General features: G+C 39.4%; 1 protein-coding gene across 1 annotated transcript in view; it reads right to left on the bottom strand.

Moving 5' to 3' along the window:
* Window positions 1-1,833: 1,833 nt before the first annotated feature.
* LOC138049588 (dnaJ homolog subfamily C member 7-like) overlaps window positions 1,834-22,500 on the bottom strand; it is a 32,265-nt gene continuing 11,598 nt past the window's right edge. The window contains exons 4-16 of the mRNA XM_068895949.1: window positions 18,950-19,063; window positions 17,937-18,011; window positions 16,085-16,203; window positions 15,172-15,241; window positions 14,146-14,229; window positions 13,271-13,435; window positions 11,551-11,642; window positions 10,663-10,736; window positions 10,190-10,336; window positions 8,595-8,653; window positions 6,210-6,294; window positions 5,257-5,334; window positions 1,834-5,124 (exon numbers count right to left, since the gene is read on the bottom strand). Of these exons, the coding sequence (XP_068752050.1) occupies window positions 5,063-5,124; window positions 5,257-5,334; window positions 6,210-6,294; window positions 8,595-8,653; window positions 10,190-10,336; window positions 10,663-10,736; window positions 11,551-11,642; window positions 13,271-13,435; window positions 14,146-14,229; window positions 15,172-15,241; window positions 16,085-16,203; window positions 17,937-18,011; window positions 18,950-19,063 (1,224 nt within the window). The 3' untranslated portion in view covers window positions 1,834-5,062. The remainder of the gene's footprint in view (window positions 5,125-5,256; window positions 5,335-6,209; window positions 6,295-8,594; window positions 8,654-10,189; window positions 10,337-10,662; window positions 10,737-11,550; window positions 11,643-13,270; window positions 13,436-14,145; window positions 14,230-15,171; window positions 15,242-16,084; window positions 16,204-17,936; window positions 18,012-18,949; window positions 19,064-22,500) is intronic.

Genomic DNA, 22,500 nt, shown 5'->3' with positions numbered 1-22,500 from the left:
CCTCTCTCCCATCTATGGCTCGTCTCATTGCATAGTCCAGTACGATTGCGAAGATGTATGGTGCCAAGGTATGTCCCTGTAAACCCCTACATGTATTTCGAAGAAATCAGTTTCTCCATCAGATCTTATGACTCTAGTCTAACTTCGTCTCCTGGTAAAGTAAGGCAATAGTCCCTTGGCAGCTTGTGATGATGTGGTTTAAAAACCACCATACTGGAACGCAAATTGCCCACTGGGACATCTAAAACAAAGAAAGTTCAAATTAACTTGCTTTGTTTTAGACGTCCCAGTGCGCACTTTACGTTCCAGCATGGTGGTTTTTGTACCATGTGATCACTAAGCTGCAAAGGGCTCATTACATCTATCAGTTTTTCTGGAATGTCTTAATGTCGTACGCACGTAGAATCTGCAGCATTCTTCCCTTGTGTAAACTGTCAAAGGCTTTTTTGAAGTCTATCGATACCAGAACAGCTTTCAAATTATGACTTCAAATAGTCGTCTCAATGCTGTTGTTGACCGTGCAGGACGAAATCAGTTCTGCGTTTGACCTGATTCTGCTCAAAATCACTACGTCTACCAATGTTGCAGCAAAGCAAGGAAGAGATATCCCCCTGTAATTCTCCGTTCTTCCTAGGTCTTCAGCTTTCGGCAGTGATATAAAATCGTTTCTGGACCAATATGTTCTGGTTCCTCTCCATCAAGCAATTTGTTCGCTAAAGCAAGGTTGACATTGTCCAGGTCACAGTGTTTAAGCACTTCCGGTGAAATATATGGGCTAAAATGCGTGCCGCACGTGCAGCACCGCGTTGTAGATCATAAGTCCCTAATGATTGGGCAAACTTTCTCTCCTAGTTAGTGTGAGTCCAGACGTCACTTCAGACGATGCCGATTTCTAGCAGCGTTAAGTCGAGATCAAAATGAACAAAATACGAAAAACGTTTTTATAAAAGAAACATATTTTACGTACGGAAGAATGCGAACCTCCTTATCAGCAGCTCTCGTGGAAACGAGGTTGAATAATAACAAATATTTGGTTTCTAATCATGTGATTCGCGACCAGTTTTTTTAGACAAACAAACCAAACATTTCCGCCATTTCGATTCCATCATCCAAGCCATTTTCTTGTTGAAGTATACCAACAACGCAGCTGCGACGTCATGTAATAATCACACACGGGAGAAAACTAAGTGAGCGCAAACGATTTCGGTGAAGCGAACGAGTACCACTCAAGAGCAGTCATATTGGTGGTTTGCAACCAATCTCTAGAAACACAGTTAACAATGATGTAATGTACAATTGCTGGTGGACGAACAAAAGAAGCTAATGAGAGATCTTTTGTTTTTATCCTCTAACATGGCGGCGATGACGTCACGTGAAAACCACCTTCTTTTTCGCAGAAAGAACATGCACCGTTCGCAGGCTCAAGCCTTTTCTGCGTTAGAATTTCTAACGTGGTTGCGGACTTGGGGGACAAGTAGTTGCATCAGGAGGTCACCAAGGGGAGCCTCTATCTCCACTAATTCCTTGAGTCAACCCTTTCCCGAGTACATTTATTTTTAGGAACAGGTTTTTTCCGCGAAAAGTGTCATATTTCCCTTGACGCCGAGATAGCTCTATTTTGATTGGCTTTTACATTAGTGGGCCTGCTGAATCTCCCAAGAGAGGCGTTCTACAAATACATCTACTCTCCTCGGCCAAGTATGGGAGATAGAGGCTCTCCTTGACGAGGTCCTGGTTGCACGTAATATCTGGAAATGTAACTGTTCTGAAAAGAAGAGGAAGCCAAACTTTTGGATGCAATTTAATCTCTTCTGATTGAATCAAGACCATGAATTTTACACTAGATTTTATTTCGCAAGACAAAGGATTTAAAACAAAGTCATGATTTTCGCTTGTTTAAAAAAATAGAAAGTTAACTATAACGCTACTGATTGTTATAAGGTATGGAGACAAACAAAAGCTTTCAGTTCGTGAAGGAGACACGGACAATCCATTACTATTACACAGACTGGTTTTCAGTCGTAATAACGTAGTTGGGACAACTGCGCTATTTAAAGAAAAACAGCGTAAACTTCACCTTGCAAGGGCGCATTTTCCCGTGCGTTGAGCAAGGTACAAGAAATTTCGTTGAATTCTGATTGGTTTATGGCGCTTTTTGCACTTGTCGTGTTACGTCAGTGATTCATTTCAGCTATCACCCAATAAAAACCATTCTACAGAGGTGACTCTATCGTGTCGAGTACATGAGGTAGGAACTCAAACTGACTTTAAAATTAGGGCCGTTTATACGAGAGAATAGGGACCTTAAGATCTGCGACGGCGACTTCAACAAACACGTCACCTCAAAATATCACTTTGCTTTATCATAATTCTTTCCCGGTTATTCTATCTCGTTCACTTCTTACAATTTGGGCGAAGTATCGTAAAAATAAATTGATACGAGCAGTATAGTATATCAAAATAGGGAATGAAAGATTTTCTGTTGCATGCTTACGTTGTCGTCAAAACCTCAAATTTGGTAATTTCACGTCGTCCTTATGCAGAGTACCGCAAGAATCCGTCCTAAAGTCCGTGCAGCACGTTGCACCACGATTATTTATGCTCTTTTAACAAATGCTATCATTGTTTTGCCGCGTTGTTGTTGCCGTAACCGTCGTAAAATCTTAAGCTCCCTAATGTAAGCCGCGGCTTACTCTGGCCGCGGCGTAAATAATACGCAAAAGGAACTATTTATACGAGTATAAACTCCCAAGTCAGGATAAGCCGCGGCTTGAGAAAGCCGTGAACGTAGATTTTGTACCATTTATACAGGGTGTTCGCGTCTTATGTAAGCCGCGGCTTATTTTCTCTCGTATAAACGGCCCTATTGAATGTAACACGAGGATGCTCGAAACGTAATTGCAACAATTAGACCTGGGGCCGGTAGCTCGATGCCTAGTTAGCACTAACCGTTGGTTAAGAGGTATTGTCATACCTCCCACCTCAAATACGTTTTCTGATTGGAGGAGAACGTGTCACGTGTCATTGGTCAAAACTTCACGACGCCCTAGGGCAACAAAAACTTGAACTTTCGACTCACACGTGATCAGGTCGTGCACCTTTGAAACGGCGGCAAATCTGTATGCCAGCCGACGTCAAGCAAATAATTTTTATCTGTGTATTGTTCTATTTTGAGTTGGGAGGTATAACAAAACACCTCAATGTTTCCCTCGGCTTCGCCTCGGGGAACATTGAGGGTCTCGGGGAAACAAAACTCACTGTTTCCCTTGGGGCCAGTCATTAAGTGCTTATAGGTTTCCATGGTATTTAACGCTGGTTAGCGCTAACCATGCTTCGAGCAACCGGGGCCAGGGAGTTAAACTTGACAGAAAAACAAAAACAATTACAAAAGGGAAAAAGACAAAGCTATGTCAATCAAGTTTTTCAATTTCGATAAAACAGAAAACGTATGATTCGAATCAATTTGGCTTAAACAGTCTGGGAGTACATCTGAAGGAGTTGTCAAATTGTGAAATTTGCCGTGTTGGAATAAGGGAATCTGTGTTTACAACTCTTGCTTCATTATAGCATATGTCTATTATTTTATCGATTAGCCGAGAAACCCAAGAGACCTCAGCGTTTATTAGAGGAAATCCTGTGAATTAGCGCAATTTCAATAAATTGAAATTCAGTTCTAAACAAAAGGCATCACGTCGAGGTTATAGAGAAGAAATACAAGGATCTGTACGAGTTCATTCCCCAGAGCCTCGAGAAGATGACTAAATTTTAATTTATCGAAATTGGGCTATTCCGTTTGCGGGGATACGGCTTAATTTGACAGTTGCATGCTCGATTGGCAAATTTCAGCCTCGGAACCCTGGTTCCCTCTATCGTCCTTCATGACGAGAGGTCAAGAGCTAGAACGAGAACGTCACCGGAAAATAGCATTCCCCGTTATTTCAAAGATTTCCGATTATTGGAACTCATTTTGCAAGTAATAGCAAGAAAAGTGAAAAATAACCGTCTTGTGGGCACGTCGTCCACACAACCTCAAAAGGGAGTTTAAGAAACGACGACGGCCACAACTTCGACAACGCCACAAAACAGTGACATCATTGGTTAAAAGAGCATAAATAATCGTGCTGCACGTGCAGCACGGATTTTATGTTTGTAAGTTTGCGGTCCTCTGCATAACGACGACGTGGTTAAGCCATCTCGTTCGCGTCGTACAATGTGGGCGAAATATCCTAAAATAAATTGGTACGAGCGGTTTCAGAGTAAAAATAGAGAATGAAAGATTCACATTTGTACGCTAGCTCGCGTTGTCGTCAACCTCAAATTTGGTGATTTCACGTCGTTGTTGTGCACAGTACCGCACGAATATGTGCCAAAATGCGTGCCGCACGAGCAGCACGATCACTTTTCCTCTTTTAACCAATGAAATTGTTGTTTCGTGGCGTTCTTATTGACGACCGCGTCGTAGATCGTAAAGTCCCCATTCTCCCTTCTGTTTTTTCTTTGCCGTTCTCATCTTCGTCGACGCAGTCGTTGCTTAGGGTCCCTACAAGAGAGAGAGAGAGAACCTGGGTTCCAAGGAGGGTGAAATTGACGAAACGCAAATCCGCATCCCAAGTTTATAACGAATAGCACGTTAGTAAAAGCTTCGAAGATTGACAGGATGGAGAAAGTTCTGACAAGCAAGTTGGTATGGCAACAGAGTCGCAACCGGCTTGCTTGTGTTTTATATCGCGTTGCCAAATATGAGCACTCTCTTCCTTTGACATAACCGAGCATTTTCCATTAGCCATTAGGCCATTTCCGAGTTGCTGTTTGTCTCGGTTTCGAAGTGAGTCTTGGTGCTCAACAATTGTAAGGAAAGTGAGTTTGATTTGCATGAGGATGCGCAACTCATTTCCATTTGAATGGTTGTGCACCAGGACTCGCTATGAAAGTGAGACATGCAGCAGCTCGGAAATAGGCTATTCATGTGTCTGCGGCCACGATTAATAGCATGAGCCAGTTACGTTGTCAGCGGTCTAGTTGTGATGTTCCAGCAGAGACGATGAGTAGTGACATTGAGAAGTTAACCAAAAGTGAACTGGAATCCACCTGGAAATCCGCTGGACGAATAGCCCCCGGCTCCAGCTACAAAACACAACAGCTCAACGTTAGGGTCTTGTAATGACAATTTATTGCTTTTCTTACTTTTCTACGAAACACTTTCTTGAAAATGAATTGGACAGAAACGAATATTCCTTGGCAAACCCGCCAACTTACCTCCTGGTCCACTAAAGCTGAAGCCGCCAAACCCTGGCCCGCCGAAAAATGCTTGAAATATTGAATTGGGGTCGAAATCTAACAAATAAAGACAAAAGTGTGTCGTTAGACGCTGTTTCTGCATCTGTGTTTCGTACTCGGCAAGCTTTCCCTTCCAACTAGGAGTGACTGCGGTCAATTGTTGTCAGTGGTTTTGAATATTTGAGCACGCGTCCGATTCCTCGTGCCTTGGTTGTAGAGCTTATTTATCGATGTGGCGGGAAGAGGGAGCATTTTGTGTGGAGCGTGTAGCGGTTTTCCCACTCCCTTCCCCCCTCTACTTTCCACTGTTTATCAGTTTGAGGGGTACCTATCTTCTCGGGGGCGTGGGGGCTCATGGCTGGGTTGTTAAGTTTTGCCAGCCATCGGTGCAGTCTCCATCTTGAAACTGGCTTCCAATAATGGAAGCTCCAGGATATCTCAGACAACCAACCTCCCCTATACGACGCAGTTGTTAATGGCTGTTTTCGCCTGCGTGCGTGACCTAGTTGAAAGAAGCATCACTGAGACATCACTGCTACGACGGCCATATTTGCTGCAGAGAACAGGACAGACCAGAAGACCAGGAATTTCACAGCCATTTCACAGTGTGAACACTCTTTAAACGCCCCACAGAATTTCATGAACAATGGCTGTCAAAAGAGGCCTAAGGTTTGTAGTCCTTTTCCAAGAAGACTGAAAATCTAAGAATTTGTGGATGTAATTACAAAAGCAGCTTACTCTCCTTAGTTGTATTAAGCCCATTAATATTGGTGTTGATCTGGCTGAGGTCTCCCGCATTAAACCCCAGTGCGAAATTTCCGTCTTGTTGACCACGTTAGATTAGCACAAATTTTAATGAGGACGACATTGATCACCTTTGAAAATTGGTTAATTAAAATAATCATTTTTTGATTTCCAAACTGCCGTCATACCCATGAAGCCGTCTTCTAGATCTTGTCCTGAATCATATCGTGCTCTTTTCTTTTGGTCTGATAATATGCTATAAGCTTCATTTACCTGCAACGCCGAATAACATTGGTTAAGCGCACTTTAATTGAAGATCAGACGGAAGAGGACGAGTTCAAAGAGACTGGTTAGCGGCTGCATGTAGCCTGCATAGAACGCGGTTAGGCGAATTTTAGACGCTTCTTTCCACCGGGGTTGACTTTGATCGTTTTGAAGATGGTCGCGCGAAAACCTGGACCGAAGTCAAACGAGAACACGACGGGGAAGGGACCGAGAAGGAGTGAAAAACCGTGGCCGTGCATTTACATTCAAACGATCACTCGAAAGTCAACCCCGGTGGAAACAAGCTTCTAAAATTCACCAAACAGCCTGCTACGCAGGCTAGGCTGCATGTGGTAAACATACGAAAGGTTTAGTCATGTAATATAAACCCCTCGCCCTTGCCATTTTGTTTTAAAGATGCTAAGAATCCAGTGCTGGAAGCAATTATGCGATTTCTTCGACTTGTTGCCTAGTCCAGCCATTAAGAAGCTAAGTCACAGTATCGTGACGTGTTTCGGGAAAGACCAAGGCCAACCTTCAACCGACAGGCTTTTCGACCGTTTGCTTTAGTTATGAAAATTCACATCGCTTATCGTAGCGATCTGATTGGATGAATTTCAGCTTTGGCGCGATTTTCATATATGAAAATTGTTCCACGGTTCGCAATGCCTGTCAGTTGAAGGTGGGCCTTTAAACCGAAAAAGGTAATATGGAATTCTTTACTGATAACTGAAATTATTGTTAGCTGACAAACGGAGATGATTCTGAGCAAAAACGACCTTTATCGAGGCGAGTTGTTGAGAATTTGAAAAAAACGTAACGATCCTTTTTTTGTCCATACATGCATCTCACTAGCTTTGGTAAATTTATGCCGATCTACGGAGTGGTTATTTATGGGCATTTTGCGTGTCATGAAATTACCTAAGAACTGGCTACACGTCCCTTTGACATTTAGAGCCAAATTTCCCACCAATAAGAAGCACTGCGAAAGTAATTGCGACGTGCTAGTCCGCCCGGCTTTCAGCGCAAAACACCGGCAGAATGGATTCACATTACGCAGAAGACGGCGACGCTAATTTCCGTTTCGTAAAAAAAAACGGTCGTTTTCATTTTCAACGGTCGATGTCATTCTTAGAAAGCAAGCTTTTTTATTCCGATAGCTTTCAAGAAATGGTTAGGATTAGCATCATTTAAATACTTTAGAAATGTCAAATTTGAAGCCGTTGTTTCGGTAGTGTAGAGGTTAAGTGCACTTGCTCTTTAGCCACTGAATCGAGTTTGAGATCGTTCAATCAACTTTTTCTAATTTTTTTCTAAGGTTTCATGGACCGTTTCCTGATGATTCGGAAATAAATGTGCCATTCTTTCCCCGGCGTTTTGGTCGCCATGTTATTTTCACTAATGCTAGAAAAATATTTATGAAAGTCAAGTAGACTAGTGCACGACTGATAAAACAACGCGAATATCAGTCGTGCAGTAGTCTACTTGACTTTAATAAATATTTTTTAATCAATTTTGACTGTGCAAGACTTATCGTCCTCGGTTTTTGCAAAGGTTTTAAACCTCAACTTCACTAATGCTCGAAGTAATGCGTGACATATTACAGTCGCGTTAACTGCGCAGTAACGTTGCGCACAAACAATTAGCGCGAACGTCCTTAATGGTCACTGAAATCCGTTTGTGTTGGACTGTAGCTCCACTCGGGCGCGGACTCAAATGAGCGGGTGACACATGCGGACGGTGAGTTTCCCTCATTTTTTTTAATGTTAGCTCAGACTAACTTAAAACGTTTGTCTTTCAAGTTTAAAATTAATTCTGTAGGTGAAAAAAAAATTAGAGACATTTCAAAGAAACGATTTTTCTGAAAAAGGGACCTACAGATTTTGTTGAATTTTAAATATTTTAGAGGTTATTTCTAACATTATCTGGTAAAGCTGAATGGAAAGATTTCACCGTCCGATCCAGTTTTTTCAAAAAAGACAATATATCTTGATTTTAAGGCTCAAAGAAATGCCATCGTTGCCATGGTAACATTATTTTGGAGTAAAAATGTGATGTGAGAAACTTAATACCCTGGCCAAGTTTCGTCTTGATATGATTACCCTAACTGTATCTAAGGTCAGCATATGTTTATTTGTTTGAAAAAAGGAGAAACTATTTCGAGCCTCCCTAATCTACCTGGTACGTACAGGTAAGATGTTAGCTGTTGGTCAGGGGGCCAACGACGAGTCCTCCCAACCCCCCCCCCCCCCCCCAACCTTGCCTTCGGAGCTTTGCTGTCTTCTTCTTTGAAGGGTAAATTCACAAACCTCTTTAAACAAAAGTTCCTCCGCTTTCTTTGCTTCATCCGAGGCTCCGGAGTGGCGATCTGTAAAAGATGTAAATAATAACAGCTTGGACACGAACATCGGTTGTTAAAGGCGTCTGTCTTGTTTTGCCTGGTGAGTATACACGGTGCAAGGTATCTTAAAAGCACCAACCAGAGATTTGAACGTCATCAGTTTTGCATAAAAGAAGGCGTCACTCCAAACATAACTCTGCCCTGGGAAAGACGACAGAAAGACTATACAGATACCGCGCTCATACCCCCCCCCCCCCCCCAAATTTTCTTACTGTTAAAAAAGAACTGCTTTCCTTCGGAGTAAAGCGAGGCATAAAATTTTCAAATTTGTTTATTACCGAGCCAGTTGGAATCCTATTTCCAGTCTTCATTTATAACAGGAATGCAAAGCAGGTTGTCACATCAAAATTTTTAACTAGATTAACATTTCCATTACACTGGCTAAAATGCTCCATTTGGACAATTTCATCCTAGCAGTGTAACGGGACAATTGTCATATGATCCTGGTCAAAGAGACCACCTCCCACGAGTTTCCAAAAGCTCAGTGGTACAGCATCCCAACTAGTAATCGGAAGGAGTCGACTCTCGGATTTTTTTCCGAGTATCCCCGAGTCAATATCGAAAAAGATACTTTTATAAAACCAACTTGCCTTTCGGATTCACAAATCTCACCAGATAAAACTCTGGCTCATTTGATTTTGTGAAACCAAATTCTTTTTCAAATATCAAAGCACGTGACATTTTCCATAAAGAAAATTTTTGGATTGATGATTAAAGGGGAAAGTATCACAGTATTGCGCATGTCCTAGCCGTAACGATCATTTATGAGCCAATCGGTAGCGACGTTATAATTGGTGCGGGTAAAAATGTCTCGACTATAGACCACTTCCAGAAATGGCGACCTCCTTTACATCCTACTGCCCTCATTTTGAAACAAATATTCTTTTGAAATTTGCTCGTCGTAGCGAGGCTAGAAAGGCTTATTAGCATTAAAACAAAATAACATTTTATTTGGCCGCCATTATGAAAGAGGTCTATTAAACAGTCACTAATGAGCTAAGGGCTGAGCGAAATTTTAACGCGAACGTGTAAATTTCCCACACGAATTATAACGTCGCTTCCGATTGGCTTACATGCATAAACGATGACATTCGCTATGGCTGGAACATGCACAATACCGTGATACTCTCTCTTTAATAACGTATTTCCCTCTAATGCCAGTAAAAAATAGCCATTTGGCTCAATTTGGAATGATAAATGGTAATAAAATCGTAAATGGTTTGAACCCCGAACGACTTTCTGTGACTTTCTCTGGCGAGACTGTAAGAAATTTCAAGCTATCAATCAAGATTTCAAGCTGTCAATTAAACCTGTCAGTGGAAGACAGCGTCAAGTGAGTCAGTCAGTCGGCCAATCAGCCAGACAATAATTTGATCAGTCAGACAAAGGAAGGACACGTTTTGTCAAATCGTAAATGGTTCGAACCCCGGACGACCGTACTTTACTTAATTGTGAAATGGTAATAAATGGTGAAACAGCAACGTTTTCGGCTTGAATTCTCACCTGGATGATGTTTCAGGGCTTCTTTTTTGTAAGCCTTTTTAATTTCGTCCTCTGTTGCTCCCTTGGAAACTCCCAAAATTTTGTAGTAATTTTTTCTTTTACTTTTTTTCAATTCCATTTTTGCTTCCTCTAGCATTCTTCGATATTCTGTGAAATGAATCAACCAATTAACCAACCAATCAATTTCAAGCTATCAATTGAATCTGTCAGAGTTACAGTACAACGCGCATTACTGTGGCCACCCAACAAACTTTCACATTGACAACTACGTGTAAATACGTCAACTCAACAACCCATGCAACGGTGTTCAACTTACAACTGTGGGAACTTTGTAAGGAGGCGCGACTGTCAATCAAATTCGCACATCCTGATTGGCAGATAATTTGTGAAAAACTTTGTTAGGTGGCCACAGTAAGGTACTTCACACTGCATAACCATGCGATCCATCTTACCGTTAGCCCCAGTCACCTTACCTCTCGACCTGTCCATTTTACAAACTTTCTCATAGTCCCTTACAGCTTCTTCATACTTTTCGGATTCCATATAACTGGAAAAAGAAATTGAGTAGCAACTAATCTAAAAGTATCTTAGTAAGTTAATCCTTTTATCCATAAGGGGTGAACTTCGGTCAAGTAAAGTCGTCTGGCATTACACACAAAGTAAAATCTACAAGTGTCACTCTTAGAAAGCAAAGGGTTAAAGAGGAGTTGATGGAGATGTTATCCACATTGACAGGCAAGCAATTCTCAGGCTAAATGAAGCACTCTGATTGGCTGGTTTTCAGGACCATTACCATGGAAACAGTCCGTTTCCGTATTTTTTTCTCTCTCCTAGGAAATTCACGTTAAGCGAAACACAAAAAATTCAAATAGTGAATTTAATTTTTTCGCCACAACTGTACAATAACCAATACCAAGCGGGGAGGTGTCCGATTGCTCAAAGAAACGACGCCATATAATGAACAACTTTATTACATGGCAAGCAATTTTCAGGCTAAATGGAGCCGCCACAACAGTACAATTATAGCACAAGCGGAATTTAGTGTCCGATCGCTCAACTTGCTTTGGAACCTCTTGGGGAATATTGGCCCTCGGTTGTTTTTGTGCTTGGTCCGTACTGCCAAGACCTCGGGCCAACATTACCCAGTACGGCACTCGCGTTCGGTTAGTAAGAGGTTATACATGTACATGTAATAACCTCACTTGCTCGGGACCATACGGGGGAATATTGCCTTATTGGCCCACGACCACGGGCCAATATTCCCCAGGTCTCTCCAGTACGGCCATCGCGCTAGGTTAGAAAAAGGTTAGCCATTCTTAAGAGCCAAAAGGTCAAACAAAGAAAGGAGAGTCTAAACTCACCATTTTGCTCGTTTAATGTAAGCTTTGAGGTAAGTATGATCCTTCTCAATTGCTTGACTACAGTCGTCAATGGCTTCTTCTGTTTTGTTAAGCTGAAAAGAAACTCTGAAAATTCACCAGCAATTCAAAATGGCTTAAAAGCAAGAAAAAAGTTGTTTGGGCTACCCTTGGAAAGAACAGTCAATTAGTAAATCATTATTCAATCAAGCTAAAACATTTTTTTATGTGGTATTTGTGATATTCTTATCAACAGCCTTCAAGGTATAGAGTGTTTTCATGTGACGTCACGGCGGCTATGTTGGTGTCCCTAAACAAAGGAACAGTGGTCATTAGCTAGTGGCCATGTTGCTAAACCCCAGCGAATCCTCCGGGAATTGAACTCTGTTATTATGCAAACGTTTTCTTTTGTTTCAGTGGAAAAACAAGGTCACTGATCACGTGAGTTTGCCATTTTTTTGTTTGTCTTTTGTCATTTATTTGCTTTATGCAGGTTAAAGTTTTGGCAGCTATAGACCCATATCACTCAATGTCCAAACAAAAGATTTTGCCCGTCGAACCTCTCATTAAATGTGAGGCTGGACGGGCAAAGACAATGCAAAGACAAAGCCTTTATTCCCCAAGGACTCCAAAATGGCCGCCGAGTGATAAAGGTGAATTCAGCTGATGTGGACCTGCTATACCTACCCACCCATATACCCACAGAGGACAGCCACAACACCGGGAACTTCATCCCCTACTCTTCTCGAATAGTGTGTGGGTTCTATAACGTCCCACAGGGAACTAATGAACATGGAAGATATTTGTGAGACGGGGCCTACGGTTTATAGTCCTTATCCGGGGAGACTTGAAAGTCTAACCGTTTGCGGATGTAATTACAAAGGCAGCACTTTCTCCTCAGTTATTTTAAGACCCTGAGTGTTGGTGCGGGCGGAGTGGAACTCACAACCTCCCGCGTGACAGCCTGCAACCAACTGAGACACCGGTGCACTCTATTAACTAGAATTGTACAGAAACTGTTTTGACACAATTCAATAATAAAAATAATAATAATAATAATAATTATTATTATTATTATTATTATTATTATCATTATTATTAACATTATTATTCAGTATAACTCAGCAAAAACGCACTGTTTTATTATAAGGTCACGTATGCATCCTATAAATTCTGATGAACCTCAGGACTGGTGTTACCCTTATTGGCATTCTGCATCTAAATTGTGTATACTAAGTAAATGACCATTGTACAATTTTGATACCTACACATACTATTTCAAATAGTCATTCATTTAATAGCATCAGATATTATAATTGCAGAAGATCAGTTTGGGATTCACAAAGGCTCACCCACGGCTCAATGATTCAAATGCTGACGCTAAGCCAAGCCAATAGGTTGCTGAATGACTGAAACAATGTTTTCTTCAGATTCCTAAGTTTTTGTCAAGTTTTCCCCATTAAAAATGTCTTGTGCTACAAAAAGAATCAATTCCTAGACTGCAAGCAGTCCTCCAGTAACACTCAGATCCAATACGCCTATGGAAATGTACTGTAAACACGTCCTAAGTTCTCGCTGCTACAGTGTAGTCTCTCATACAAGTCCACACTTCTTGAGCATAAAACATAATACAAATGTACTTGTGTCTTTAAAGCTTGCAGTATAAGAATCAATGAATGCTGAAAATTCATCCACTTGTTTTGATAGATTGCTTTTAGTTTACCTTTGATGCAACAAGGGCTCTGTTGTAGTGGAGCTTAGCATTTGTTGATTTGTTGATTGGATCGATTGTGAGTGCTTCAGAGTAAATATCATAAGCCTTCTGGAATTGGCCTTTGGAGAAAGACTCGTTTCCCTCTTGCTTTTTGGACTGCAGTCGTTTCGCTTTCTGAATAAAAAGAAAACGAAAAAGAAATCTTGACCTTGTGTACAATACGTTTTGTTGTTGTTGCTGTTAAAAATAATGTGATCAAATCATGTGTGGAATGTTCATCAATACTGGTGTACAGTGTACATGTACATGTAGGATTAAAAAAATAAATGGATTGGAAAGCATTTGCAGAACACTGCACATTATGTTCTTCTGGGTAGGAATTTCAGCTTCCCTTATAATGATCAAGAATTTTCAAAGAAACGTTTTTCCCCATGAAGAAGTCTTAACCTGTCAAGTTTTATTCTTCTATTAAAAAACTGAAAAGGTATTTTTCAGACCTGGTGGAAAAAATGTGAGTTAAAAATGTGAGTTGTAAACTCATACTGGACAACGCAAGAAACAAAACTTCAGCATTAAGGGTCAGTGAATGATGAAACAGTTTCTGCGAAATCTCTGACTTTTATCTCAACTTTCCAGCTGAGTTTTTCAAGGCTAAATGGAAAAAAACAAGCCAACTCAATAACAAAACCAGTAGCACTTTTTTGTTTCAATGAAACTGAAAAAAAAAATCTTCACACTTATTTGTGTTCTGCTTAAAGTCAGAGACTAAATGTTCTCAACATAATTTAGCTGGCTGCTGGCTCTTGGTGATATAATAATTATTATCCTAGGACAAAATATAAAATAATTTTATTGCAATAACAAACTTAATGTGAACCAATTACCTTCAAAGCTAACATTGCCTTCTTGTGGTCGGGGTCATTTCTAAGAACTGCATTAAAATGCTGGTAAGCTTTATCAACAAAATCCTAAATGAGAAAAGAGAATATTTAAGCTTACCAAAAATATCATACCATAAACACTGGTATATAAGCCACACTTTTTTAATGTAAAAGTTTGTCCAAAATTGGGGGTGCAGCTTACACATAAAGTGTATCTACGAAAGCATCTCCGAAGAAATCTGTAATCACCCATATCTGACACCCATGCACCAAAAGACATAAGACAAAAGATTACTGTTACGAGAGTTTCAACCTTGGGTATTGTATTTCTAGAGTTGGCCCTGGTTTTCAGCACTTCAACCATATCATAGCAAGTGTTACTGAGAGAAACAGTCTATGGCAGGAGGTGGAATAATATTATTATTTTCTTAAAATTTAAAATACACTTTTTGTTGGATACAAGACTCAACAGCTCAAGGAAAAAAATTCAGGTATTCACCTACATGTAAGTACCCTGGTCCCAGAGGTTTTTCTTGAGCCTCAAAGCGACGAAGATGAGTCCTGAAGCGGCGAGAAGAGAAAAACATCTGGTTATCTTGAACTTGAATCTCACTTTCATGCAGACGCCAGGGTCAGGATCTGACCCTCAGGCTCGGGTTGGTTGATATTTTTACACACGCAAATCAATATGATTGGTTCGTTTGATTGGTAACACCTACGGAACGCGTGATTGTTAAGTTGCCATTGGACCCTTTGTTAATAATAATTTATCAATTTGAGACATTTGACAGCTGGCATGTGCATGAAAGTGAGATTCAAGTTCAAGGTAACCTGAAGTTTTTCTCTTCTCACCTCTTCGTGACTCGTCTTCGCGCCTTCACATTTCAAGAAAAACTTCTGGGACCAGGGTAACAAGTAAGGAGAGTTACATCGTACAATGTAAAATAAAAAACACGAAAAGCATACTCTCCAGTATGATATGCAAATAAATTACACCATTCATGTTGCATCATTCATCTACAACAATACCTGATAATAAAGACAGAGTCCCTTGACATACAGAGCATCTGAATTAAGAGAATCATTCCGCAAAATATTTCTGTAAAAAGAACAAAAATTAACAAGAATCTGTGGTAAAAAAAAAAAAGCTGGAAGGCAAAGGTACACTGTAATATTAATCTCTTATGGTCCTAAGGGAGGGTAAAATTCAGTGATACCACTGTCAGGGGCTTTATTTAAGAATATTTCAGGCCACAAAGATTCCTCAGGCCGAAGATCCTTTGCAGAATCATCAATGGGCTTACAGGGAGCAGCGTTAATGCAAACTGAGAGCACTTGCCTTCCACAAATGCGGCCTGGATTTTTATTCTCAGACTCAGCCCCATATATGGGTTGAGTGGGTTGGTTCTTCAAAGCCTGAGTACTCCAGTTTTCCAGGCCCTCCTCTCAATTAAAACCAAAATTATTTGTACGCTGTAGACTCAGCAATAATTCAGTACAAAACAACATTTTTTAATCTTATCATTTCTACCATTATTCAAGTATGGCTATAATTCTTTCCATGACAGTGTCAAATAATTGGTAATTAATAATAACAATAAAAATTAGCATTTTGCAGTTGGGATTTTCAACTCTTCCCCTGCTCACCTAGGCAACGCAACAATTAAGGAAACCCCCAAAAGATTAAAGTTGACAAGGGACTTTCTTTAAACTTTCCCCAGTTGTTCCTCACATTGTGGTGAAAATAATAATAATAATAACAACTTACAATTTATTGGCCTCTGAAGTAGTTGCGACAAAAATAAAATCATTTATTTAGTATTTTAATGCTAAATAAATGATTTTATTATGGTGGCTGGATCAAGTTATTCAGAACTGCTTCTTTCAGGGATAACATGTTTTGTCGCTTTGCCTCTATCAGCCTGGGAAATGTGATACTTACTGCACATCTGTTAGAGCATCGCTGTATTTTCCCATTAAGCAGTAGGCTTCTGCTCTCATAACTTTATATACCATACATGCAGGACAAACTTCAAGAGCATGGTTCATACAGAACACAACCTAAAAGAGTAAGCATCCTCACATGTACATGTATTTTGCTTAGATAATCAAAAGTCTTTCCTTAAAGGGGCACTGTCATGCTAAATTTGCTGGTTTTAGCTCAAAATTATGACAACCTACTGACAAGATTTATATATTTATGGCGCAAAGAGCTAACTGTATTAATTTTTGGTGACTTTCTCAAGACACTGTCTCCAAACTTGAAACAAATGGCCAATTTTTTCAAGTTTCAACCATTTACATCCTTTCCATCCTTGGCTGCAAACAAGAAAGAATAGCTTCAGTGCACTTTAATGGTTATTGGCTACAAAACTACAGCATTATTTATAGGTCCACATTGAGACAAAGACATCTTTTAGTGTTTTGAAGTTTGCCTAAAATAGTGTGACACTGCCCTTTTAAGGTTACTGAATAATCAGGGTTCTGTTAAGGAGGACACTGTTATATTTCCCCATTTGAAACTTTGGCCTAAACTATTTCCTTCCACCCAGTTCAGGATAGAAAGTATTAGAAACTACAAATACAGTACGCTGACAAAGGCAAACTGAAACACCACCAAACACTTGGTTTAATAATTAAAAAAGCATGTGGCATGAAATTACCACATTTGAGCTTTACTACAACAGGGAGCCCAGCTATGAATGAGCTGGTTCCTGTTGTAAATAGGCAGGTAGAAAAATCGGACCAGATCAGCTCAAATAGCTCACTTTGGATCGGGCAAAATACGGTTTTGTAAGCCCAAACTATTTGACGTTTGCCCTGATTTTACCAAGGTTAGCTTAAAGATTAGGGCTCGGGTGATTTCTTGAGGCCTTATAATTTTTTTTACATTTATCTCAGGTGAGGGATCCGAGTTGATCTGGGCCGACTTTGGTACCTGCCTGTTGTACATTTAAATCAAAATCCTATTGAAATCTTACTCCTATGTACATGCAAACTCCAGACTTGATTCCAACTGCAAATCCTTTGTGCACATGTGATGCACAGTACAAGAAAATTTGACTGCGGGGTCAAATTAACATGCATTATGATTTATATCACATTAAAAGTAATTTACATGCATGCATTTAATTCAATGCATCTGACGAAGTGCAACGTGTAAAACCAACATGCATTTCATGTCCAGACTAATTTAATTATTCGTTTTGTTTTATACATCGATCTACAGAAAACTTTAATGGCTAGAATTAAATTCACATCAATTGCATTCTTCTGAACTGTGACGTATAAAGAGCGCTTAACATCTTGATTACTGTAGGATCATAATCCTTTTAAGGAACCCAAACAGGATCCCAATTACAAAATTCTAAATGCTCACGAATACACAATCTTTCTTAGGATTTCTACCAGGGCAGTTATTTCATACCTTGCCAAACCTGTAGAGCCTAAACAGGATGGAATAAGCACAAAACTACGATGATTGGGTAAACATTAATTTTGTTTCCAGGTTACATGTACATACAGTTATTTGTTGATGGCACTGTCCTCCTTGCTAAACTGATTTACATGTACACGTAGGTGACCAAAACGTAAAGACTAACATTATAACATTAACCTAGTTTACCAAATTTAATATCAATCAACTTGGCCCATGAAAACCAAGACCATGCTGCAGATTATGAATGAGGGAAGGAGGGAAGGGGGGGGGGCACAGGGGTTTGGTACAGGGTTGTGTTTAGGGGAATAGTGTACCAACCCTCCCGATTTTTTTGGCATCAAAGCGAGGGATATACCTTTCTGTAATCTTCTTTATCGTGAGCTTGAAATGCTGATGACTCGTATTCTTGAACCAATCGTGTCATACGCAGCTGAAGGTAAAAATGATATCAGAATTCAGTTTGATAAAATAATAATAATGTAATCATGATGATGATGATAATAAGATTATTGTTATAATAACATTTTTTCAGGGTAAAACATAATGAAACCTTGAAAATTGAAATTTTTTGGATAACCTCTTACTATTGGTCTGAGGTTATGGCAGTATGGACCTCACTGTGTGCTTGGTCTGTACAAAAATGAACGAGGGCCAATAATTATTACCCAGTACAGTCCAGAGAAAGTGAACTTTAATATTAAGTTGAGTATTACATATATGACATTGTTTCTTTGAGTGATCAGACTTGGTTAATAATTGCAACCTGTATCCTCCATCAGCGAACGCTGAACAGTAACCTTTTACAAGTACATGTAAAACTACAATACATAAAAATAAACTGCCCTAATTTTTAAACATTAATTAAAAGTGTTTTGCTCAACTTGAATTTCCCAGGAGAGAGAAAAAAATAGAAAAATGGACTGTTTCCGTGGTAATGGTTCCTACTGTAAACTCCCAACCAAAAAGCAGCTATAATTATAATCAGAGTGCTCTATTTAGCCAGAGAATTGCTTACCATACGTAATTATGATAAATAAGGTGAATTTAAGCAATATAAGGTGATCCACACAGGACACTTGTCTAGTATCCCACATAGAGACTGTAAGAGTATTAACATACACGTACTGAGTGTAAACCAGGGTGTTCAAGTTAGCAGGAATTGGCTAAACTCAGGCCTGCATAAGCCAAATTCTTGAGCTACACTGTAGTTGTAAATGTTTCTTTTAACAACCATTTATGGTCGCAACAGAGCTTTGCTCTTTCAGAAAATTCCTGTTTCTTCATACTGTTCTCTGACTACTTCAATTGCTAATGAAAACACTGTATGTACAGCAGTAAACATAAACATCCATGACAACTAATTCTTACATCACTTTGGGCATCCTTGTTCTGGGGATCTTTTTGAAGGACTTTGTTTAAGTACTGTGTTGCATTTGCAATAGAACCCATTGCAAGATGACACTTGGCTGCTCTGTAATATCCCTGTCAACAAAATGTATCTGCGATCAGAATTTCTTTTAATTTGATGGAAGCAATATTGTGAGCACTTGCACCCAAGCTGTAACATTTGGCAACTCTCAGATTCCATAATTACATACAGTACAGTATTTTCAGCCATGTTTAATGATATCGCCTGTGAAACAGAAATGTACATGTAACAACAAAACTGGTGGCAAACAGTGAAGGAGACTTTTAAGTGGCAGTGAGAGCAGCTGTAAGATAAAGATAACATACAATTGTGTACATCCCCCACTTTAAACAAAAAAGACTACTCTTAAACTGTATATGTAATGGAAGTTATTTTATTTTTCTTTCTTCGCTTTCTCTGGCTCCTTAGAGGTGAACAGTTTTTTGCTCATCACCTCAAAGACAACCAATCAGAATACAGGTGAAGCACTGTACTTTTTACATGTACAGGGGCTTCAATAACTTTTGAAGTAGATTCCTGGGCAAAGTTACATGTATTTGTAATCACATGGGCCTGAGGGAAATATTATTAAGGATTAATTTCACACATATTTTCAAAGTTTCACAAAATTGCCTGAATCATGAAACAATGAGGGCTAAATGTATTTGGAAAATTTAAGTAAAATTAATCCTTAATTGCATGAGGGAACATTGCAATTACATGTTTATCACATAAAGGGCAAAATTATTGAGGGAAGCCCATTCAATGCCACGACAAATAACAATCAACTTAACACACTTTCATTGGTTGAATTCAATAAATCGTTGCTGTCAACAGAAACATCGCTTAAAATGTATTTTATAGGTGGACAAAAAGCACTAAAATCCAAGTGAGAACCTGCTTCTCTTGCTCTGGATAAGCAACTGTTAACAAATCAGGATCAAATAATCATGCCCTCCTGATTACTAAAAGTGCCTTCCTGATTACTAAAAGAATGCCCTCCATCTCAGCCAATCAGCATTCAGTAATTGTGCTCTGTATGTGATAATCGATGTAAGGGGCAGTCACTCTTGTCTCTTTACAAGGGTTTGAGTAAAAATCAAGGCAGAGTAGCCGGCGGTGAGAGGCAAATTTGAGACAACATAGATGACAGTATACCACTGGTGACCAGCTTCTAATGAAACCCCTACATGTATCTTGTATACTATGTCCTAGCAAGAATCTTGAAGCGTTATGATCACAAAAAAGGGTGAATAATAATAATAATAATCATCATCATCATCATCATCATAATAATAATAATAATAATAATAATAATAATAACTATTATTATTATTATTATTATTATTATTATTATTATTATTATTATTATTGGGGATAACGTTCTGCCACCTGGGAGAGATTCTCAATTTCCTCAACAAAGTCTTTGTGTGATGTACATGCATATTCTTCAGCAAACGATATTGCACCAATTGTTGTGCCAAGCATCTCATGTCCTTCGGTTGTTACTTTAATTCCCGTTCCTTTAAAGACTTTAATTGCCTCTTCCTGGAACTGTGGTTTACAATGAGATGTGTTTTACTTGCATTTGGATGGTATCCTATCTGTGGGCCTGCGGTTGATAGACGCTGCCACCATCTTCTTAATGGATTAATCTTTCCGCCACCTGTAGAATCATTCCACGTACCAGACTTGTTTTACACTCTGCTCATCTGACCTTAGTCTTCGAATTAAAGGTGTTACTGTGAGAGCATACAAGTACATTGCCATTGCAAGAGGATCTTCCTGAGTGATTCCTTCCAATGATTCAATTTCTTCTCCTCCAGTTACAAATAACCTTACTGGGATTTGATAGGTATTGTTCAGCACTGTTGATTTTGCAGGACAAATCAATCCTACGTGTACGTTGTGCAGCACAGCTTGTCGATTTATTGTGTTGAACGCATTATTGGCATCTAACAGTAAATAACTGCTTCTGTTTCCTCTGATGACATAATCTCTTTCATGGCATGAACAGCCGCTTCGTAACCGGCTTCGTGTCCTGCACATACTCGTAGTGGTCCTGCGACCTCCTGGATATCATCTCCAATGGCTAACCCATCTTTTTGTTTCTTGTCCGGATGTGCAGGCCTTCTGGCAAAGCTTTCCTCATTGGTGGAATGTTAAGAATGATGACTTTATCGTGTTGAATGATGAAAGCATAATCTATGGCTTTACAAATGATTTTAGCCAACAACTTGGTTTAAACCTCTGCTTAATAATTGCCAAGTATTACATCTATTGTGCCTCGAGGGATGGAGAAAAGTACTACTTCGAAGCCTTCCTTGCATACCTTAAAAGCAAATTGTCTATAGAGAAGAGCAAATGCAAATCACAAATCATCTTGTAAAAACAACCTTTTAGCTCCTTCTCAATGCCAATCTTAGCAAACAAAAACAGCTCTATACGAAAACGCATGCTTCTGCTTCCATTTCGTTTTAGTTCTGCGTTTGTACGTGTTTTTTCCTTGTCTTCTTTTTTTAAGTTATGTGATTGATAGGTTGTAAATAGTATATTTCTACTTTTGTAAGGCAACATTGTATTTAGAGTTAGTATTGAAATTTAATAATCAAGAGAGTATTGTAAGTAAGTAATCTGCGATAATGTCAATTAATTTTTTCTGTCAATTAATAAGTTAAGTATTTAATGTTGTAGTAAGGTGTGATATTCAAATTGAAAATAAATATTTAAAAAAAAAAAAAAAGAAAAAAAAATGGCTTTGAGAATTGACTTCCCTATTATACACCGTGGCACCTCACCAATGCCGATTGGATGTACTCCCAGATTTTCGTTGAGTGGTTATAACCTGCATGCCACAAATGCTTTGAATTCCAGATGAACAGTTGAGGTACACAGGCATCTTGCTATTCCAGCCAGTGCATTGCATAGATCCACCAAAGCACTCTTATAAGAAGAGCAGAAACGGCGCCATGCATAGGCTGCTGCAGTTAGGCATCAACTCCCGAGGGGCCGGCAGCACCTTACGTCTTGATAGCAGCTATCTTAATTGCTTCTCCAGTAAATCTTTCAAAGCTGATAGGGTCATTATGGATTTCATCTACATCTGGCTTTGTAGGTGCTTGTCTATCAGAACCTCTCGTGCCGTTTTCATTTGAATATCACCATTCTCATCCTCACTGATTGCAATTAATGTATCCATATTTAAGAGACCCCCTTTGCTTACATTGGAAATTTAATCGAACCGCTTGCCGTGTCTTTCCTTGCAACATTAAACAGTTAAATCCTCTTGCAATCTTTTCCAGCTCTACTTCTTCCATGACAATAGAAGAGAGATGTTTTTGAATACACCTCCCTTCAGAAATTAATTGACCGATTTCTCCCTCTGTCCATAAAATTATCCTGCATTCCAAACACGCTACGTGTTCCTTTGTTTTACTTTTGGCATGAGGCTTTTGTAATAATAAACACTGCAAAACTGAACACGCTTTGAGAACAATACAACTGTACATTC

The sequence above is a fragment of the Montipora capricornis genome, chromosome 5, assembly GCF_036669925.1.
Source record: "Montipora capricornis isolate CH-2021 chromosome 5, ASM3666992v2, whole genome shotgun sequence".
Taxonomy (NCBI): Eukaryota; Metazoa; Cnidaria; class Anthozoa; order Scleractinia; family Acroporidae; genus Montipora; species Montipora capricornis.
Note: the sequence above shows the minus strand (reverse complement) of the source record. Positions and strands in the feature narration are given on the sequence as shown.